Genomic DNA, 19050 nt, shown 5'->3' with positions numbered 1-19050 from the left:
TCTACAACATCCTGTGAGAAACAAGAACATCTCACGCCAACACCGCCAACTAGAGGTTCGGATGCTTTGACAAAGAGCCAAATTCGTTATTAAAATGCGTATTAACATCACATTATTTATTGATGAGAGGATGGATGCACAAGTCCTCAATAATTAGTAGACTTTGATGGTTAAAACTCAGTTAGGTGAGTTGACAATAACAACACAAAGTCCAACTTCTCTATTCATCTGTCTGCCCACCCATTCATTTTCTCTTCTGCTTTTTGTATTTTTGTTCTTGCACTTGTACCATCCCGCGTCCTAAAAAGGTATAAGAGCTAAAGTAAACTACTAAAACCATAATATCCACATGTAAAAAAATGAAATGTTTGTTTATTTTAATTTTTATTTTAAAGTAAAGTTACTGTGATTGGGTGATTGGGGGATTTCCGCTGTCCCTGAACGCACCGCGCGGAGCGGTGGGAGAGGTCGCTTGTTGACTTGGGTCCAGTGCCGCTTTCCAGCTAGCTCGTCCACGCTTAGCACTGCAGCGCAACAAGTGGATAAGTTTTCCCGATTTAGCTCAATGGAACACCGTGACTCCACTCACACAGTCGTAGCTGCAATATAATGGGTGAATCGGGGGACTCTTTATTCTATTTAGGCCACGGAAACTTGTGTTAGTTTTAAAGTTATGTTGACGAGATAAGACCAAAGGGATAAAGTTGCTCATCGGGTGGGGGGAGTGGGGGAGAAATGGGGAACTGGCCGTGTTTGGAGTCCCGAAAGCGGCCAGTTTAGAAGCAACGCGGGAGGGGGAATGGAGTAAGAGGGGGGGGGGGGGGGCTGTTTGGCTGACTTATCCATTTCAAGTCAAATTTGTAAAGACAAGCGTGAGCTGTCAAAGTCGTTCGGACTGCTGGTGGCCTACGAGGGAGCTAGCACTGAGCTAGCTGGCTAGCTGCACCGCTGGCTGCTCATCTCGCGAAGTAAGTGTTTGACCTCCCGTCACAAATCACTTGCAGCTCGACTATTTAAACACCATATTAGCCATATAAGCTGTTAAACTTGTCACCCCGGATAAAAAGGTTATTTCGCTGTGACGTCACGTATCATCCAACCATTGCGGTGGGAGGAGACGTGTACGTGCGTGTTTGCTTAATGCGAAGGTTACCTGTTTAAGCTTATTTGTCCCCCCCCCCCGGCATTTCATTTGTTACTAGTTACACACTTGAACTTAGGTTTTGAAAACAGTGTTATGAAACTCGGCAACAGGGTGATAAGTGTTTTGTACTCCTGCTTCACAGTTCTCGGGTTCGGGGTTCGAATCTCGCTAACCCGCCATATCCCAAATATCCATGCAGTGGACCCCCGCTATACGCGGGGAGAGAAACCCGGCCGTCCCGCAATGCTCGTGTAATAGACGCCCAGTGAAACCAACAAGCGTCAATCAAGTAAAAGTGAAAGTAAAATTGCTTATAGGAAATAAATAAATGTGTCAAATGAATCACGCTTCGAAGAAAGTTTATGCTTTAACTTCGAAAGCCCTAATATACATCCATACACATGACACATAGAGTGGCCCCAAAAACTAATGTGCACTTTAAATAATTGTAACATAGTTGATAGGAATTTATTTATTCTCAAAATATAACCAAATTTGCAAACATCATATTATGTTGTTTCAATCGGAGCAAATTAATCACATCGCTTGCATCAACGATCCTGCCTTGAATAAATTAAAAAAATTTCCCCCCTCAAAGATTACCGTGGCTGCACCCTAATGAAGAGAAATAATCTAGAAAATACATGGATGGATATTTCGAAGGTATTATTAAGCACTTTCTCAAAGTATGGTTATGTGAACTGGTTTGGGAGGGCTGGAACATTGCAATCGAAGTGTTGTTTGGGTTTTTTTTGGGGTTATTTTTGCTGAAGTCGACAAAATTGATTTCCTGTGAGTAAAAGATTGCGTTAATTGCTTAAAGCAGGGCTCTTCCTTCAAACTGCCGACAGTAACGTTCTGTGAATGCTCACATTTTCATAAACTCTGACAGCATAAATTTATCTTGCAGTGGGGGAAAAAAAAAGTCACTGCCAAAAGTCACTGAGCTGAGTTAAAGAGAAGGCTTTTATTAAAAGTGTAGGACTCAAGCATTAGTAATGGAAATATATCAAATTTAGTCACTTAAATAGCCTTGGTGTTTTTTTATTTAATTTATTTGTTCAAATTCAGCACTCAGTGCCTCACGTAGACAAACAAAACAATCTCAAGAAGACATTCCTGCAAAGACTCAGGGAAGTCTGCCGCTTTCAATTTAATTTCAATTTTGATTACCTTTTTTTTTTTATTGCAGGTGGCACATTGCCGATGGTCTCTCAGCAAGCCATGGACGCGACGCCAGACACGTGCCCCACAGTGCAGCACCGGAACGGAAGCGCCCATCGGCAGTGTCCGGACACGAACCCGGCCGGCGGCACCGAGGCCGCTGCCCCCGCTGTTCTGAGGCTTCGCTTCTATCACAGCATCCGGGGAGAGTCCGACTGCAAATTCCTGAGCTACCCGGCCGGCGATTACGTGGCCGAGGAGCTGTGCATCGATGCTGCCAAAGCATGCAGTGAGTATTTTTTCTACATTTCCTTTTTTTTTCTTTTTTAAGGAGCAAATTAGTACATCTTTTACAAATTTCCAATTCTTTTTTTTTTATTTTTTTTTTACTTCAACAATCTAATTCAAATTATAAAATGTAAAAATAGCAAAGGGCGAGCTTGGGGGACAAATTGCTTCAAAAAACATTGAAGATCACAAGCCTTCATCTTCCACTCTAGTCCCGTGTTTGATCAATCACTTTTGTACCCACGGGATCACTTAAATGAAAGATTAAAAGATGGCGTTCGTTATTTAGTGCAGCTCGATCTCACCAGCATGTTGCCGTAATCGAATCTTGAGCGTCTGATGATAGAACAAACACTGTTGACATTCAAGGGCAAATTTATTGGCCTTGCGCTTACTTGTGTTGGCACCAAAAACAGCTTTTATTACACGTAGCCCTCCGATGCAATGCTGTGTCTTTTGCTCACAAAAGTGAGCCGTTCAGTCCTCAAATCAACTGCCCGCAGTGATAAAATCCAAAAAGATGATTTGCTGACCACTCAATGGACGGCAGTGTCCTTGATTTAAGCCAAACTGGATTTTTATGTCCCGTCTTTTAACAGCAGGTATTTTTTTTATATACATATTCTTGCTATTATTTAATGTGATTTTATTTAACGTGCTTTTAAGTATTTTCTGGTTGTTCCTTTGAGTTGAAGTTTGGATATCAATGAATAATCGAGTTTGTTCATCATGATTTCAAGATAAAAAAAAAAGAATACTGTTATTTTGTTTTCAAAAATCATCCAGCCCTACTGGGTACGTGTTTGTTTGTTTGTTTGTTTGTTTGTTTGTTTGTAAGCCACCGATTCACGATGCGCATTTGCTTTCGTTTGTGTGCCCGCAGGCGTAGCGCCTCTCTACTTCAGCCTCTTTGGCCTCTTCAGGGAGCGAGACCGCTTGTGGTTCTGCCCCAGCCACATTTTCCATCTGGACGAGTCGGCCTCGGAAGATGTATTTTTTCGAATAAGGTAGCGTTGGGTGATCATTTTACAGGCTGACGTTGCAAACGCGTCAAGTCACATCGCGTGTCGGTGCCAGGTACTACTACCCTGGCTGGTACAGCGGTGGGGCGTCCCGGGCTTATCGATACGGCGTTGCAAAGGGATCGGAAAGTCCCATTCTGGATGATTGTGTGATGTCATACCTCTTTTATCAGGTGAGTGTGTTGCTTCTACAGGATGTGTGCTTTTGCCAATGTGAATTGTTGCGGGCTTAGTTTTTCAGTGCATGGGGACAACGTGTGACAATTTGGAGCAGTTCACAAATCTACAAACAAAAGTTGCTTTATTCAGCGCAGAAGGTTTTGCAATGGCCCAGCCAGAACCCAAAAATATTGAAAATCTTTGCTAGCTCAAACACAGGAGATGCCCCTGCAGTCTGCAGACCTACTGACCCTGAAACATAGATACTTACTTGGAAGAAAATCCATCCAACTATTTGTTTGGTCTCCATTGTCGTCCAAGGGTTTTTGTTTTTTTTTATGAATAGGAAACGTCCGGAGGAGATCACCATTGGGTAGAAAATATTTGTCATTTCTGTTTCTGGCAATACTGACAGTCTCTCCATCCCCGCCAATCCCTCTAGTGGAGAAACGATTTCATCAGTGGCTTGGTCAAGCTTTCCAGCTCTCACGAGACCCAGGAGGAGTGCTTGGGTATGGCCGTGCTAGACATGACGCGGACCGCCAACGAGAAAGAGGTGTCGCCGCTGGACGTCTACCGCACTACGAGGTAGCCGCTTCGTCCACGTTCTCACGTCACGTGTTGAAATATTGCGACCTTCGTTCAGTAAGCCCTATTCACATTATCAAGCGAGTTTGTTGCTTTCATTTTCAAGTTTTAGATCGTTTTTATTTTATTAATTTAGCCAGCTAGATAAGCTGTTTATTATCCATTATTTGCATTTTTTTATACTACAAACTATTTTACATTTTAACTTTGTCTTTTGTAATGGCCTAGTCCAGCATAACAGACAATACAATCAAGTCATATGTATGCAATATGTAGATTTTGTCTTGGTTTTTTTAAATAACTTTAAAGTGTGGGTTTCGTGTTTGTTATCAGCAGATCAGTTCATCACCCTATGTGATAATTGCATCTCAAAATAGCTCCTGGCTGTAAGGTCGGCACTTGTTGGTACCATGGCAACCGTGGACTGGCTCCTTTTTAGGTCATTTGCAGAGGAAATCAAAATGTATTTTTAAACTATTTAATTTTAATAAAACAATGACATAGACATGCAGTTAATTTTATTCTTTGTAATCATCATCATTCATAATGCAATTATTCAGTTTAACCAATTATTTAATAATATATATATATATATATATATATATATATATATATATATATATATATATATATATATATATATATATATATATATATATATATATATTTTTTTTTCAAAAGTTCCTCATTTCCTGTGTTTGCAATTCGTTGGATCATTATATGTTATTGTCCACTAGGCAATAAAACAAGTTCAAAACGTGCTCATTTTTCTGAAAAATGTTTTTTTTAGATAACAAAATCCATGCTTATTTCATGATTTTTCTGTATGCAGTCGCAAGTGCGGGTATTGCTACTCGCCTAACTCAAAATTATATCATAACAAATATGAGCAGTTCTTTGATGATCATGTAAACCCTCTGTGGGCCCGAACGAAGAACGGAGATGTATTTTGTGTAGCCATGGTAGTTTCCATCCATCTTTCTCTGTGCACACAGCTACAAGTCGTTCCTGCCCAAAGACATGCGCGCCCAGATCGAGGACTGCAGTTTCCTGACGCGCAAGCGCATCCGCTTCCGCTTCAAGCGCTTTGTCCAGCAGTTCAGCCAGTTCCACACCACCGCGCGGGACCTCAAGCTGAAGTACCTCATCAGCATGGAGTCGCTGGAGAAGGCCTTCTACACTGAGACCTTCCAGGTCCGCGAGGCATCCGGCGGTCAGCTCGTCTTACTGGTGGCCGCCGACACCGGCATCCAGTGGTGCCGGGAGAAGCTGAAAGATCCCGACCAGGTTGGTGCCACATCTCTGGTAGATTCACTTGATGGATGTTTTACATTATTTGTCCAGCACTATTCTGGGGGTATCTTCTTCACCTCTCAACTTGCATGTGTTGTTTTTTTGTTTTTTTTGTTTTTGTTCTGCTCTCCACAGGAGCTGCAGACGCTATGCGACTTTCCGGAAGTTGTTGATATTATCGTCAAACAGGCCAACAAGGAAACTGCCTCTGAGAGCCGCCTGGTCACCATCAACAAGCAGGATGGCAAGAACCTGGTAACATGCCGCTGATTTTGATATCTTCTAACAGGGACACCTCATTTAGAATTGACACTAAAAAGAACTTCGCTCTGTGTTTTTTTTTGCTAATTAGAAACCGAATTACTTACAGAACAGACCAAAAAAAATATGCAGAAAGTTTATTTTGTTGATTTGAAACTTTCTATTTTCTCTTGCTTTCCAGGAGTTGGAGTTCCTCAGTCTGTTTGAAGCGCTCTCCTTTGTGTCCCTGATCGATGGCCACTATCGGCTCACCGCGGACGCACATCACTTCCTTTGCAAAGAAGTGGCGCCCCCTAGGCTGGTGGAGGCCATCGCCTGCCACTGCCATGGCCCGGTCTCGTAAGTGATCGGAAAGGAGGATTTGCATTTGATTCTATTTGTGATCCCAGACAAAGGGACTGTGTCTCTCCTCGTAGGATGGAGTTTGCCATTAACCGACTTCAGAGATCGGCCAACAAGTGCGCCTTGTACATTTTAAGGTGCAGCCCGAAGGACTTCAACAAGTACTTTCTGACGTTCCCTGTTGAGGTATGCAGAAAACAAAAGCAAAGTGTCTCAATTTCCGAATTGGCTAACTAGTTTTCTGTCCAGAACGCTTTAAGCATGCATTCCGAACTCCGAATAGCAGCTGTTGGCAAAGGCAGTCGTTCTCTCACTCGTGCCACAGAGAACAAAAAATGCAGATCTTATCGCCAAAATGTTCTCCATGTGATTCTGTGGATTTTGTCCGGGTTGTTGGCTTTCTTTAATACTTTTGATCGGCTTCCTTCCTTCCAATTTTCACTAATCCGTTGTTGATTGGTCACATGAATAGATATTTTATTGTTTGGTTTTTTTGCTCTTTTATAACTCTCTCTTCATTGTCTGGCATTTAACGTGAATGATTGTTTGGTTGGCGAGGAGTCCGAGGAGTACGTGCCCTCTCGCTCATGATGGACTCGACAAAAACCTAAACAATGTGAACATAAGCAATAGGTGAAAATTTGCTATGTAGACCCTTATTTCAAATAACAAACAAACAAAACTTTTTTCTTTTTTTTTTTAAGATATACTTTTACCCTTCCCTGACATTTAAAACACGTTCCTTTTGTTTGTGCCCCCTCCCAGGTGTATGACTCAGTGGAATACAAACACTGCCAGATAACCCGATCGTCCGGTGGCGAGTTCAACCTCACCGGAACCAAAAGGAACTTCAGCAGCCTGAAAGATCTTCTAAACTGCTACCAAAAGGAAGCGGTGCGCTCCGATAGCTTCATTTTCCAGTTCAGCAAGTGCTGCGCTCCTAAACCTAAAGGTAAGTTGTGCCGTGCCCTGTGCTGGACCCACTTGCCTTATTTCTTTAACACGTTCTTTAGGTTCTGAACTTTAATTATTGCACGAGACCGACTAAATTTTGTTGGTATTTTTTTTTTGCATATGGAATTAGTTGCCTTGTGTATAAAATGTGCTGTATCAATAAAGTTTACCCTGCCTTGCCTAAAGTAATCTCTTCAACTATCAAAACAGTGTTTTCTTTAGAAAGAAGAATCTTTCATACACTCATACTCTTTTTGTAGCCGCTCATCCTTTCAACGCTGTAGCAACATAAATGCGACACGCTACAAACAAGAGATTAGGGAGGAAAAGCAGTTACTGTCTACAATTCATTTTCTATACGAGAGAAGGGTGTACGGCTGATGTAGTGCTTCTCAAATATTTTTGGTGGCCAAAATACTTTTTTTTTTTTTTATTTCATTAGAAAAATCCTGTCTGCTGGTGTGCCGGAGAAACAAAGCGTCCGACGTGCCTCCCTCACCGTCACTGCATCAACCCCATGTCAGTCAGATGGTCTTTCACACTATCAAGAAGGAAGATTTGGAGTTTGTATGTTTGTTTTTTTTCTTCCTATATTTCCATTTATTTATTTATATGCGTATGACACTTGTTTTTTTATGTTTGACATTCCTCAGCTGGAGAGCCTTGGCCGAGGGACGTTTACCAAGATATTCAAAGGCGTGCGCAAGGAGCTCGGAGACTATGGACTTGTGCACCAAACTGAAGTAGTCATGAAAGTCTTGGACCAGGCCCACAGGAACTACTCAGAGGTAGGAGTTGGCGATACGTCTAAAAAAAAAAAAAAAAAATCCAAAATAAACTTTTTTTATCCATAACCAATAAAAAGAACATAATTCAAATATTGATATATTAAATCAATTAGACTTGACAGTGACATTATTCAAAACTTGACTATAAATTGATGTACCCCTTAAAAAATATATATATATTTTGTCTATTGGTTACTCATGCAGCCCTACAAAAAGGGCTTTTAAAAATAGCAGAAGCTGTTGTGAAAGCACGATACAAATGAAGATGGATTATCTCCATAACATTTTACACACAACTCTGATACCTAGTGGTGTCACTTAGTGTGGATGGGGTCGTGCACATTTGTGTGTTTTTTGTCTTTTCCACTGCTGCTCTTTAAATATATCAATATTAAACTCTATATTAAATTGGACCTTTCCGCTCAATCGTGGTCACAATTTGGCCAATTGAAAACAAAGGAAACTACTTTTTTCTATTCCTTTTTATTGACTGAATAATATTCTCAGTTTCCGCAAGGCGTTTTAATGGATTTCTGCCCTGTAATGGATCTTGTTTTGGAGGTGGGGGTAAGCCCCGTCATTTATTCTCATGTCAAAAGGAAGTGCGGATTAGTTCCACTTGTGTTCCTTTTTCTTATCGTCACGGTCATCTCCCGTGTTCTGACACCCCCTCCCTGTTTTTTTTTATTTTATTTTTTTTCCCCCTTCTTTTCCTGGCAGTCTTTCTTTGAAGCAGCCAGCATGATGAGCCAGCTTTCCCACAAGCATTTGGTTCTTAATTACGGTGTATGCGTGTGCGGCGAGGAGAGTAAGTCACCACCACACACACACACACATGCTCACTTGTAAGCCACAATAAATTATTTCTTATCTGAACTAAATTATTGTGTTTGTTATTTAATAGTAGAGCACGGGGCTTTTTTTTGTGTTTGTGTGTGAAGTGTAAAAGTGCCATTTGTTCAGTTTTAGTGAGTGGCTGCTATTGTTTCTCTACAGACATCATGGTACAGGAGTATGTAAAGTTTGGCTCCCTTGACACCTACTTGAAGAAGAAGAAGAACTCGCTGAACATTTTGTGGAAGCTGGAAGTGGCCAAACAGCTGGCCTGGGCCATGAATTTCCTGGTATGTAAACTTTAAGGCTTGAGTCCAAAGTGGAAAAAAAAAAATATGCGGTCTGTAAATTCTGCCAAATAAACAACAGCAAAGCCATTCTTCTGCAAAGTCACTTCATTACAATTTTGTAAAAGTCAGCTTAACATGGTAATGATTAGCAGAGATAATTGTAGTTTTAAAAGCCACAAATATTTGAACACATATTTGCAGATAATAATCATACTAACAGGCATAAATTACTGCACACAAAATACACAACAAAAAATCATGGCAATAATCCCGACAAAATCATCAGAACCAAGACATAACCCAGCGGTTATTACCAAAAACAGGACTGACACAAACATCCAAAAGCATGAACAAAAACCGTGACTTAAAGTCATGACTAAAAAATTTTTAATTCAAATGCATGACTAAAAACCATGACTAATGACACAAAGCCAAAAACAAAACACAACCAAAACATCGTTCAAAAAGCATGACCGAAAAACATGTTTCAAAACATCATTCAATTGCACTGGTGAGTCTAATGAAGTGTCAATGTCTGTCGATGTAGCTCAGGTACACGATCAAATCTCGCTGATGCATATTATCAAACGGCTCATCACATTTTTCTGCTCAATGCGCAGGAAGAGAAGCGCCTGGTCCACGGAAACGTGTGCGCCAAAAACGTCCTGCTGATACGAGAGGAAGACCGCCGGGCCGGCAACCCGCCCTTCATCAAGCTGAGTGACCCTGGTATCAGCATCACTGTCCTACCTAAAGACGGTGAGTTTTTTTTTTTTTTTTAAATACAGACATGACCAACATGTGGGGCACTTTCTTGGGGGCATTTCAATTCATTTGACTAGGCCAAATGTATTTATTTGACCAGACCGGACCAGGTATTTATTTGCGTGTGCTTTTGTTTGCGTACAGTTTTGATCGAGAGGATCCCGTGGGTGCCCCCCGAGTGCATTGACGACCCTGCCAACCTGAGCCTGGCGGCTGACAAGTGGAGCTACGGCGTCACTCTTTGGGAACTTTGCAGTGGCGGAGAGAGGCCACTAGTGGCGCTGGATGACTCCAAGGTGAAGCTTGAAGGAATTGCATGGACCATAATGGGTGACCCAAAATGACGTGACCAACACTCATCAGTATCACCCCAAGTCCAAAAACCGTAACCCACGTACATGTACCGAGCACGTGACTAAAGAATCCTGACAAAGAACTATGACACTTACCAAAAATCATGACCAAAATTGTTCCTTTAAGCCTCCTTTTCCCTCAACGCTTCAGAAATGCCTGTTCTATGAGGACCACCACCAACTTCCTGCGCCCAAATGGACCGAGCTGGCCAATCTGATCGGCAACTGCACCGACTACGAGCCGACGTACCGGCCGATGTTTCGCTCCATCATCCGTGACCTGAACAGCCTTTTTACACCAGGTTGGTTGACTCGCTCAAGATGTTCTGATTACTTTCAGGAATGACGCACGATCTTCATTTGTCCTCGGGTCCTACAGACTACGAGTTGATCGTGGACAGCGACATCCTTCCCAACCGGACGACAGCTTCCGGCTGGACGACGGGAGGCGTCGAGAACCGGGAGCCGGCCCAGTTTGAAGAGAGACACCTCATATTCTTACAACAGCTAGGAAAGGTACCAGAGCTCAACCGTGTCGAATGAAAATGCAGAGTTGTGACGTTTCCAAAAAGCTTGGCTTTTTTTTTTTTTTTTACTTTGTCAAAAATTGACAAAAGATTTTGACGAAGAACATGACTGTAACAACTCATCACACAAAAGAAAAAAAAATTCTTAGGACTACAACAAATGTCCCAAAACACATGACCGTTTGTCCGCTGTTCTTTATCTTGACACGACGGTTTATCGATGTATCTCAGGGCAACTTCGGCAGCGTGGAGATGTGCCGCTACGACCCGCTGCAGGACAACACGGGCGAAGTGGTGGCCGTGAAGAAGCTGCAGCACAGCACAGCCGAGCACATCCGCGACTTTGAGCGCGAGATCGACATCCTCAAGTCTCTGCAGCACGACAACATCGTCAAGTATAAGGGCGTCTGCTACAGCGCGGGTACGCTTTCAAGCAAAACTCACAAACTTAGGACCACAAAAAGTACGAGAAAACTCGCATCCAAAAATACACAACCGACCAAAAACATCCTGACCAAGACTCACGAGTGATGACCAAAAATCGTGATTAAAAGCCATGTCCAAAAATCTATGTGCAAAACTTGGTCACCAAGGTCACAATTTAGAAAAAAAAGCACAACCAGAATTTGGTGACTAAATCTCACAATCAAAATCCACAAACAAAACGAATCACCGAAAACCAAACAGCTGACCCTCCCCGCACCACGACCCAAACTTATGATTTAGTGTCACATCTAAAAATCCCAAATTCACTTGTCAATTTTCTTCCCGGTCAGGCCGACGCAATCTGCGCCTCATCATGGAATACCTTCCCTTCGGAAGCCTGCGAGACTACCTCATGAAGAACAAGGAGAGGATCGACCACAAGAAACTAATGCACTACACTTCCCAGATCTGCAAGGTTCCTACACCTAGCCGCCACTTTTCCACTGCTCGGGAGCTTCTCTCCAATGTCGTGTTCGTGCAGGGAATGGAATACCTGTCCAGCAAGCGCTACATCCATCGCGACTTGGCCACGCGGAACATCCTGGTGGAAAGCGACCAGCAGGTGAAGATCGGCGACTTCGGCCTGACTAAAGTTCTCCCTCAAGATAAAGAGTACTACATGGTCAAAGAGCCAGGAGCGAGCCCCATCTTTTGGTAGGGTATCCCTCATTCCCACTTCCTCAACGGACTTCCCTTTCAACAAACACGTCCTGACGCCCGCCCTCCTCTTCAGGTACGCCCCCGAGTCGCTGACGGAGAGCAGGTTCTCCGTGGCGTCGGACGTGTGGAGCTTCGGAGTGGTGCTTTACGAGCTCTTCACCCACAGCGAGAAGAGCTGCAGCCCGCCGGCCGTAAGCCACCTTCACACTGCAAATAAAGAAAATGGAGGACAAAGGAGAAATGTTAAATTATTAATCATTTGTAAATAATGTCATGTAAATAATTCTCCCTCATCTACTCTAAATAACATATTTATGTAATTGCAACATTTGTTTAACTGTTCACCCCCCAACCCCCCCCCCCCCCCCCCCCCCCTTGTTACTGGACACACAAATTGAACGTGGATGTGATCCGAAAAAAACATTACGTGCACTTGTACAATCTATCGATTTAGCAGTTAGCATAGCAGTCACTTGTCCACCGTTTTGAACCTTTTTTTTTTTTTCTTTACTCCTGGTCAGATCTTTATGTCCATGATGGGCAACGACAAGCAGGGCCAGCTAATCGTCTACCACCTGATGGAGCTGCTTAAGTCGGGCAGCAGGTTACCGCAGCCCGTCCACTGTCCCGCCGAGGTCTGTTTTTCATTTGTGACATCTTGAAAACTTGATCCTGGTAGCGCAGCTTCTAAAACGCAGAATCTGCTATAAAGGCTTCCCCTAAACTGCATTTGCTTTCTGTCCTGACAAAAGGCTGGCTGGAGAATAAAGCCAAGTCAGCTCAGATTGCTCACATCCTAGGTTCATTTGAGGGGATCAAAAAGAACTAAATATTTAATAAAAACATAAAAGTAACCACAAAAGAAATCTTACAAGTTAGTGTTAACGAATTTCATGTCATTGCAGATTTATGAGATCATGGAGGAGTGCTGGGACAACGACTCGGGGCTCCGCCCTTCTTTCAATGAGCTCACTCTCCGCATCGACCTGCTCAGGGACTCAGACTGAACGCCCACCTCACCTCACCTAGCCCAGCCCAGGCCAGCCCATTTACCACCCAAAGTGCCGCGACTTCTCTTTTCAACTTGACACCTACCGTATAGTGTGTGTTGGGGGGAAAAAAAAACACGTCCAACCCACATTTTGCTTTTGTTGAAAGATTTTCGAATGTATTACACACGTGGGTAGACTTTTTGTTGTCACGTCTCAACATGGAGATCCTTATGTGTGTGTTAGCCACCTAAAATCGCTAGCAGGGCTAGCCGTCACCATCATGCCCCCCCACCCCCTTGGAAAAAAGACTATTTTCTATTTGTATATACACCGACAGTATATATTTGTGTACATATGTCCAGATTTTTTTTTTTTCTAATTCTAATATACTTGAGCTGGAAGTTAAAGCCCCGTATTGTTTCAAAAAGTCATTTGAGTGAATAAGTGAGTTCATCGTGCCACGAGTGTGAAAATTCAAATGAGTAAATCTATTAAGGGTTATCATTATAACATGACCTTCAGACAAAAGCTAGTTCATCCCAAAGAAGAAGTTTTGAGAAGTCAACTCCCCATTGTTTATCTAGTCCAGTGTAATGCAACCATGAGCCAGGAATGGAGCACCACCATGAGGGTCCACCAGCTGCCCGATGGCGCAGAACAGCCCTTCTTCAACCTCCTGGTGCAGGACGGCACCTGCCGATATGCCGCGCAAGGTAAAGCGATCCCATTCATCCCGTAACATGCCGGCCACCCTCGTGAGGTTCGGAAGACGGACAAATATTGGGTTTGTTATTATGCTGTATATTTTACTCAGTAACAAAGTACTCACTTATCATAAAAACATATGTGGTGTATATTTTACTCTGTCACAAACATTTTTTTTTCCCCTCTCTGGATTTTAGATTTTTTTTAATTCCCGTATTTTAAATGATTCAAGTCCCTAAATTTAACTGTGGCTATTTTTATTTTTAAAAGTTTAATCCTATTTTTTGTTCAGAGAACCTGAAGCTCCATCCAGCCCCCCCCCTGGAGATCGGGCACCTTGAGGTGGGGCCGCTACTTTTGCGAGTTTGCCCACACACACTACGTTGCCAACGATGAGCTGCGGACGCTCTACCTCGATGACCCGGACCACACCAGAGTTAAGTTAAAGCCACCTCAAGTGAATTATTTTGATATAAAAACCTACCTCTATTTTATGTCACCCCACTCATTTGGAACCGAGAACTTTTCCAGCAGTAAGATAGTGTACTGCAGGACAATGGATAGGTTTCATTACGTTGAACCCATTCCATTAAATTAAAAACTGCAATCTTTTTTTTAATTGTGACAAAGAGCAATACAAAATGCACCCAAAATGGCATCATGGTAATAATGACCTTTTTTCACAGAAAGACAAGTTTCTGCAACTTTTTATTTTCTCCATCTGCATGTGTTGATGCACCATTTATGTAGAAAAGGATTATAACTGCACTTCTTTTGGCTTTGTGTTTAGTCTGACATCTTAAAATCTCCTTTTTAAAACATAAACTACAAACCAGTATGCATTCTCGCGTGTACTTGATTTATGAAAGAACATTTTCCCTCAAGTTGAGCAACTGGAGGGTTTTTCTTTTTTGTGTATTGTCATATGTACCGCAAGGTACCTTTTGCAAGCGAAAGCTTTACCACAAGTTGGGCAACCGAATGGTTTTTCTCTTGTGTGCGTTCTCATGTGTATGACTAGATATATTTCACGAGAGAAAGTTTTGCCACAAGAAGAGCAACCAAATTTGTTTCCACTTGTGTGAGTTTTCATGTGTTTGACCAAGTTTGACTTTTGAGGGAAGGCTTTTTCACAAACTGAGCAACAAAAAGGTTTTACATCTGTATGATTCAACACGTGCGATGACATTTGGTCCTTTCGGGAGAATGTTCTTCCACAAACTGAGCAACTAAAAGGTTTTTCTCCCGTGTGTGTTCTCATGTGGCTGATGACGTTTGCCTTCCGAGTGAAGGCTTTAGCGCAAATTAAGCAACAAAACGGTTTTTCTCCAGTGTGACTTCTCATGTGTACTCGTAGGCTTAATTTGCGGGCGAATGTTTTACCGCAAGTTGCGCACGCAAAGTTTTTTTCGTCACTGTGTACAATCATGTGTTTGAGCATGTCTGCCTTTTGCGAGCACGTTTTCCCACAAACTGAGCAACAAAACGGTTTTTCTCCTGTGTGTGTTCGCATGTGCGAGAACATGTGGGACTGATGAGTGAATGTTTTCCCACAAACAGAGCAACAAAATGTTTTTTCCCCCGTATGCGTTTTCATATGTAACGCCACATAATCCTTCCGAGAAAACATTTTCCCACAAACTGTGCAACAGAAGGGCTTTTCTCCTGTGTGTGTATGCATGTGTTTTTCCACATTTGCCTTCCGTGAGAATCTTTTACCGCAAGTTGAACAACAATAAGGTATTTCTCCAGCATGTCTATTCGTGTCTCCAGTAGGTTGTTTTTCAGCAGTGCTTTCAACACAACTTGAGATAGTTTCCGTTTCGTTCGACGTTTGCGAAGTTTCCTTATTGCCGAGAAGTGTCACCTCCTCAGAGCGTTTTGATTTTGTCCGGTCACCTTCACAGTCTGTGCCGCTCATCAAAGATTCCTCAGGGTCATTGGTGTTTGAAAGGCAAGCTAAGAGGCCATCTGGTACTGGTCCTCCATGGTGGTCTCCATGGTGAAGCGATGGCCCTTTGGGTATTTCTTTGTCCTCATCTTCCTTTTTCACAGTGACAACAAGAAGAGGCAACATGCTGATGTCAACCTCCTCCCCTTCCTCTTTAATTTGGAGATGCTCTTCCTCCAAACTGGTGCTCTCTAGTCCACAAATACGCTGTTGGACGCCTGCAAGACACAAGCCAGTCAGTTGTGTTCCTATAATTACTGCAATACAGTTGACAATTTGTTTTTACTACCAAAACAAATATGCCTTCTCTGACTGATACCTTCTCTACCTTTCAGATAGAATAATGCAATCCCAGTCATCAATTGAAAGTAATCAAGTTACATTAAACGTAGGGGTGAAATAAATCCTTAAGCCGCTACCATACATCATTACATCGGCATTCTGAAATTATATTCATTTTAAAGAATTTAGGAAGAAGTGGGGGACAAAAGAGACCAGTGGCCAGGTGAACAGACCTTCGACATGATTCTGGCCAACATCTTCCGAGAGTTTTGGATCCCACTCGCACGACGCCATTTTTTCTGTTGAATAATTTAAACATGTTATGAGTCGAAAACGCATCAACTACTTTAACGCTGGTGATGTTTTCCAGTGGATTTCACACCTGATCGCCGTCGTTCTTTTCCTCCAGTTGGGTTTTTTTTTTTTTTGTATGGCTTCGTTGTCACACTAACTTTTTGCCTTTTTCTTCTTCGATGGTGGCTTTGTGGTAGTGTAACCAATAGAAGAATAAAGACAGCGTCGGAGTAAGTAAGTTCGTCAAGGGTTTGGAGGTTTTTACTTATCTATAAGCCAAATGAAGTTAAGTGAAACAAATGTGATCGAGGCACCGTATGTGACTACGTTTTAAATGGACATTGATGTAAATTGCTCCGTTTACTATAAAACACGTCATAATCCAGCCGCAAGACGGCAGGTTTGCACTCCACTGGATGTTAATTTACCTCAAAGCTACCACCGAAGAAGAAGAAGTCGGAAGTCGGTGCGGCTTCAGACAACTTAAAAACGACGCGACTTCACACCAGGTGAAATCGAGACTTTAAAAACATCAATAAAGTAGTTGCAGGAGCGACTGATAACTCATTCTGACTATTCAACAGAATAATGGCGTCGCACGAGGAGAACGAACTAGAACGTAAACAACACGAAGCTAATGGCAAGAATCACATCGCGATGCACATCCAAGGTCAGGTTACAAGTCTTCTACTTTTTGCATTTTCAATAAATAATAAAGAAAATACACGATCCTGTGATTAGAGCAATACCAATAAATGCAAGCGGATACGCCTATTTGTAGTCCATCCATCTTTAAAAGACGATATAGTTTACACAAGCAATTTGTTCCAACAATTTGAAGAACAAACATCCAGAGAGCCACAATAATTTGAGCACATTTTTTGAAAATGAAAAAAAAAAAAAGCTGCTCACGTTCCAATGTGTCTGTCTCTTTGCTTGGGCCAATATATCTGAAAGTTTGCTGCTCCATCCAGGCGTCCAACAATTGATTAATCATCAGGATGGGAGATCGAGTTCGGACCAAAAGGATTCACAGGTCCCGCACGTTAAACAGGAAGAGGAGGAGACTGACGTCAGCAAGTTGCCACTGACTGTCGTTTTTGTGAAGAGTGAAGACGACAAAGACGAACCGGCTGAACGGCTTCATCGTAGCAGTCCAAGTGGGGGACCCCCACCAGACAACCTCTTAGCTTCACTTTCGGGCACAGACTGTCAAAATGACAACAAAGAGTGCTGTGAAAAGGAAATAACTCTGGGCAACTCGGAAACCGTTTGTGTTAAACGTTCTGCTAAGAAACAACACGCAAAGACGCACGCAGGAGAAAAACATTTTAGTTGCCCATTTTGTGGGAAAAGGTTTGCTCGAAAGGAACATGTGCAAGCACACGTGAGAATACACACTGGAGAGAAACCCTTCAGCTGCTCGACCTGTGGTAAAGCTTTCCCTCATAAGGAAACCATGATCGCACACCTGAGATCACACACGGGAGAAAATCCCTTTGGTTGTTCAATTTGCGGTAAAACGTATTCTCGTAAGACACACGTGGAATCACACATGAGAACACACACGGGAGAAAAACCCTTCCCTTGCTCAGTATGTGGTAAAATGTTCTCGCAAAAGCCAAACATGGTTAAACACATGAGAATACACACGGGAGAAAGGCCATTTTGTTGCTTATTTTGCGATAAAGCGTTCCTTCATAAGTCACACGTAGAGTCGCACATGAAAATTCACACGGGAGAAAAACCCTTTCGTTGTTCAGTTTGTGAGCAAACATTTTCCCAGAAGCAAAATCTGGTGTCACACATGAGAACACACACGGGAGAAAAGCCTTATAGTTGCTCAGTTTGTGAAGAACGCTATGCTCAGAGTAAGACTTTGACTGCACACATGATGAGGAGACACAACAAAAACAGGGAAATGTGCAGTAATCCCCCGCAATAGCATCGCCCGCACCCCAAAAAGCGCACAAATTCATTTGCCCGAGCTGTACAAATAGAGATCGTTGTCCTGTTCGCCGTCTTCATTCTTGAATGTTTTTGAGGCCTTATTGGATTCCTTGCCAAGTCGAGATTCAGTAAAGCTGCCACCTACACCAAAGGCCTTGCCACTCCATTTTTCTTGGAATGTTTTTTAGGCTGCAAATCTGATGGGGGCAAGATGCATGTGTGGTTACCACACAAATCATAGCTTTTTATATATTTTTTTATATTGTCAAAGTTGGAAAAAAAAGTGTTTTGGTAAGTGTTGCAGCACACATTGTTCTGTTTGCTGTTTGGATGTTTCCATACAGTCTTTAAAATGTTGAAAGCGTGTTACAAATGTGTAAAATAGTTCAAAACATTTCAAACACACAACAGATTTGTGTTGACCAAAGGGTAACACTTCTTTAAACACATTCATTATATTCATTTTTGACTATTTTCGTCCGTTAATTGCATTAGCCGAACGTGAGAACGCGCCACTTTGATCCCTGACGGCCCTTCGTAAATCTCGAGTTTTTAGTTCATTTTTTTTCCACACGACAAGGAATTTTATTTCTGACAGATTGGATCAGCAGGTAAGGATTGGACGTCAAAGAAGACGAAGCCGCCATTCTAGTATTACGCGCCCATCCGATTAACAAAATAGCTCAGCACTAATAGACACGAAAAACTTTAGTGACTAAAGGCTCGTTATTTAGCAACATGAGAAAAGGCGGGACAACACTGGCGTCACTATTTTGGATATCTCTTTGCCTGCGGGATCTTTCAAATAAAAGTGTCATAATACGGCAAGTGATTGGTTAATTGCCAGCATTTACAATCAAGGCATTAAAAATCTGTTAGTCCCCCGTCAGTTATTTTCAAAACTAGGCTATTCTACGTCATAACATAAAAACCCGTACAGTAGTTGACGGTGATGCTT

The 19050-nt window shown here is 42.4% G+C and overlaps 3 protein-coding genes across 8 annotated transcripts; 2 read left to right on the top strand and 1 right to left on the bottom strand.

Moving 5' to 3' along the window:
- The first annotated feature begins 823 nt into the window (after positions 1–823).
- Positions 824–13317, top strand: LOC147058420 (tyrosine-protein kinase JAK2-like). Of its 2 annotated transcripts, none has more exons than XM_085909190.1 (24): positions 824–968; positions 2337–2597; positions 3480–3603; positions 3674–3791; positions 4220–4365; positions 5361–5652; positions 5794–5913; positions 6101–6258; positions 6336–6447; positions 7027–7213; positions 7658–7782; positions 7869–8003; positions 8724–8811; positions 9000–9127; positions 9748–9886; positions 10037–10188; positions 10397–10547; positions 10625–10761; positions 11004–11193; positions 11549–11673; positions 11740–11912; positions 11992–12109; positions 12440–12553; positions 12824–13317. In XM_085909190.1, the coding sequence occupies exons 2-24, from the start codon at positions 2351–2353 to the stop codon at positions 12923–12925; spliced, it is 3381 nt and encodes a 1126-aa protein (XP_085765316.1). In that variant the 5' UTR covers positions 824–968; positions 2337–2350; the 3' UTR covers positions 12926–13317. The 2 variants fall into 2 exon arrangements, with proteins under 2 accessions (XP_085765316.1, XP_085765317.1); XM_085909191.1 differs by lacking the exon at positions 824–968 and adding an exon at positions 1347–1433.
- Positions 13318–13513: 196 nt separating this feature from the next.
- On the bottom strand, positions 13514–17221 carry LOC147058419 (uncharacterized). Of its 5 annotated transcripts, none has more exons than XM_085909269.1 (4): positions 17055–17210; positions 16231–16411; positions 16082–16147; positions 13520–15784 (listed from the first exon to the last, which is right to left on the bottom strand). In XM_085909269.1, exons 3-4 carry the CDS (start codon positions 16140–16142, stop codon positions 14496–14498), a joined length of 1350 nt encoding a protein of 449 aa, XP_085765395.1. In that variant the 5' UTR covers positions 16143–16147; positions 16231–16411; positions 17055–17210; the 3' UTR covers positions 13520–14495. The 5 variants fall into 5 exon arrangements, with proteins under 5 accessions (XP_085765394.1, XP_085765393.1, XP_085765395.1 ...); XM_085909271.1 differs by having other exon boundaries at positions 16231–16328; positions 17055–17207; XM_085909267.1 differs by lacking the exon at positions 16231–16411 and having other exon boundaries at positions 13517–15784; positions 17055–17205.
- LOC147058418 (uncharacterized) lies at positions 16372–18999 on the top strand. Its single transcript, XM_085909312.1, has 3 exons — positions 16372–16651; positions 16727–16812; positions 17117–18999. Exons 2-3 carry the CDS (start codon positions 16731–16733, stop codon positions 18085–18087), a joined length of 1053 nt encoding a protein of 350 aa, XP_085765438.1. The 5' UTR covers positions 16372–16651; positions 16727–16730; the 3' UTR covers positions 18088–18999.
- The last annotated feature ends 51 nt before the right edge of the window (positions 19000–19050 follow it).

This window comes from Syngnathus leptorhynchus, chromosome 4 (assembly GCF_054491065.1).
Source record: "Syngnathus leptorhynchus isolate UIUO chromosome 4, UIUO_Slep, whole genome shotgun sequence".
In the NCBI taxonomy this organism is placed as follows: Eukaryota; Metazoa; Chordata; class Actinopteri; order Syngnathiformes; family Syngnathidae; genus Syngnathus; species Syngnathus leptorhynchus.
The sequence above is the reverse complement of the archived record's forward strand: the minus strand, read 5'-3'. Positions and strand labels throughout refer to the sequence as shown.

What these genes read in the sequence shown, in the direction of transcription:
- LOC147058418 (XM_085909312.1), top strand. Translation starts at nt 16,731, where the DNA reads ATGGCGTCGCACGAGGAGAACGAACTAGAACGTAAACAACACGAAGCT. An exon ending in CATCGCGATGCACATCCAAG is followed by an intron (nt 16,813 to 17,116) that starts GTCAGGTTACAA and finishes TGCTCCATCCAG; the next exon opens with GCGTCCAACAATTGATTAAT.
- LOC147058419 (XM_085909267.1), bottom strand. Translation starts at nt 17,139, where the DNA reads ATGATTAATCAATTGTTGGACGCCTGGATGGAGCAGCAAACTTTCAGA. An exon ending in AGAGACAGACACATTGGAAC is followed by an intron (nt 16,148 to 17,054) that starts GTGAGCAGCTTT and finishes ATTATTCAACAG; the next exon opens with AAAAAATGGCGTCGTGCGAG. An exon ending in TGGCCAGAATCATGTCGAAG is followed by an intron (nt 15,785 to 16,081) that starts GTCTGTTCACCT and finishes TGTGTCTTGCAG; the next exon opens with GCGTCCAACAGCGTATTTGT.
- LOC147058420 (XM_085909190.1), top strand. Translation starts at nt 2,351, where the DNA reads ATGGTCTCTCAGCAAGCCATGGACGCGACGCCAGACACGTGCCCCACA. An exon ending in ACACTTCCCAGATCTGCAAG is followed by an intron (nt 11,674 to 11,739) that starts GTTCCTACACCT and finishes GTGTTCGTGCAG; the next exon opens with GGAATGGAATACCTGTCCAG. An exon ending in CCGTCCACTGTCCCGCCGAG is followed by an intron (nt 12,554 to 12,823) that starts GTCTGTTTTTCA and finishes ATGTCATTGCAG; the next exon opens with ATTTATGAGATCATGGAGGA.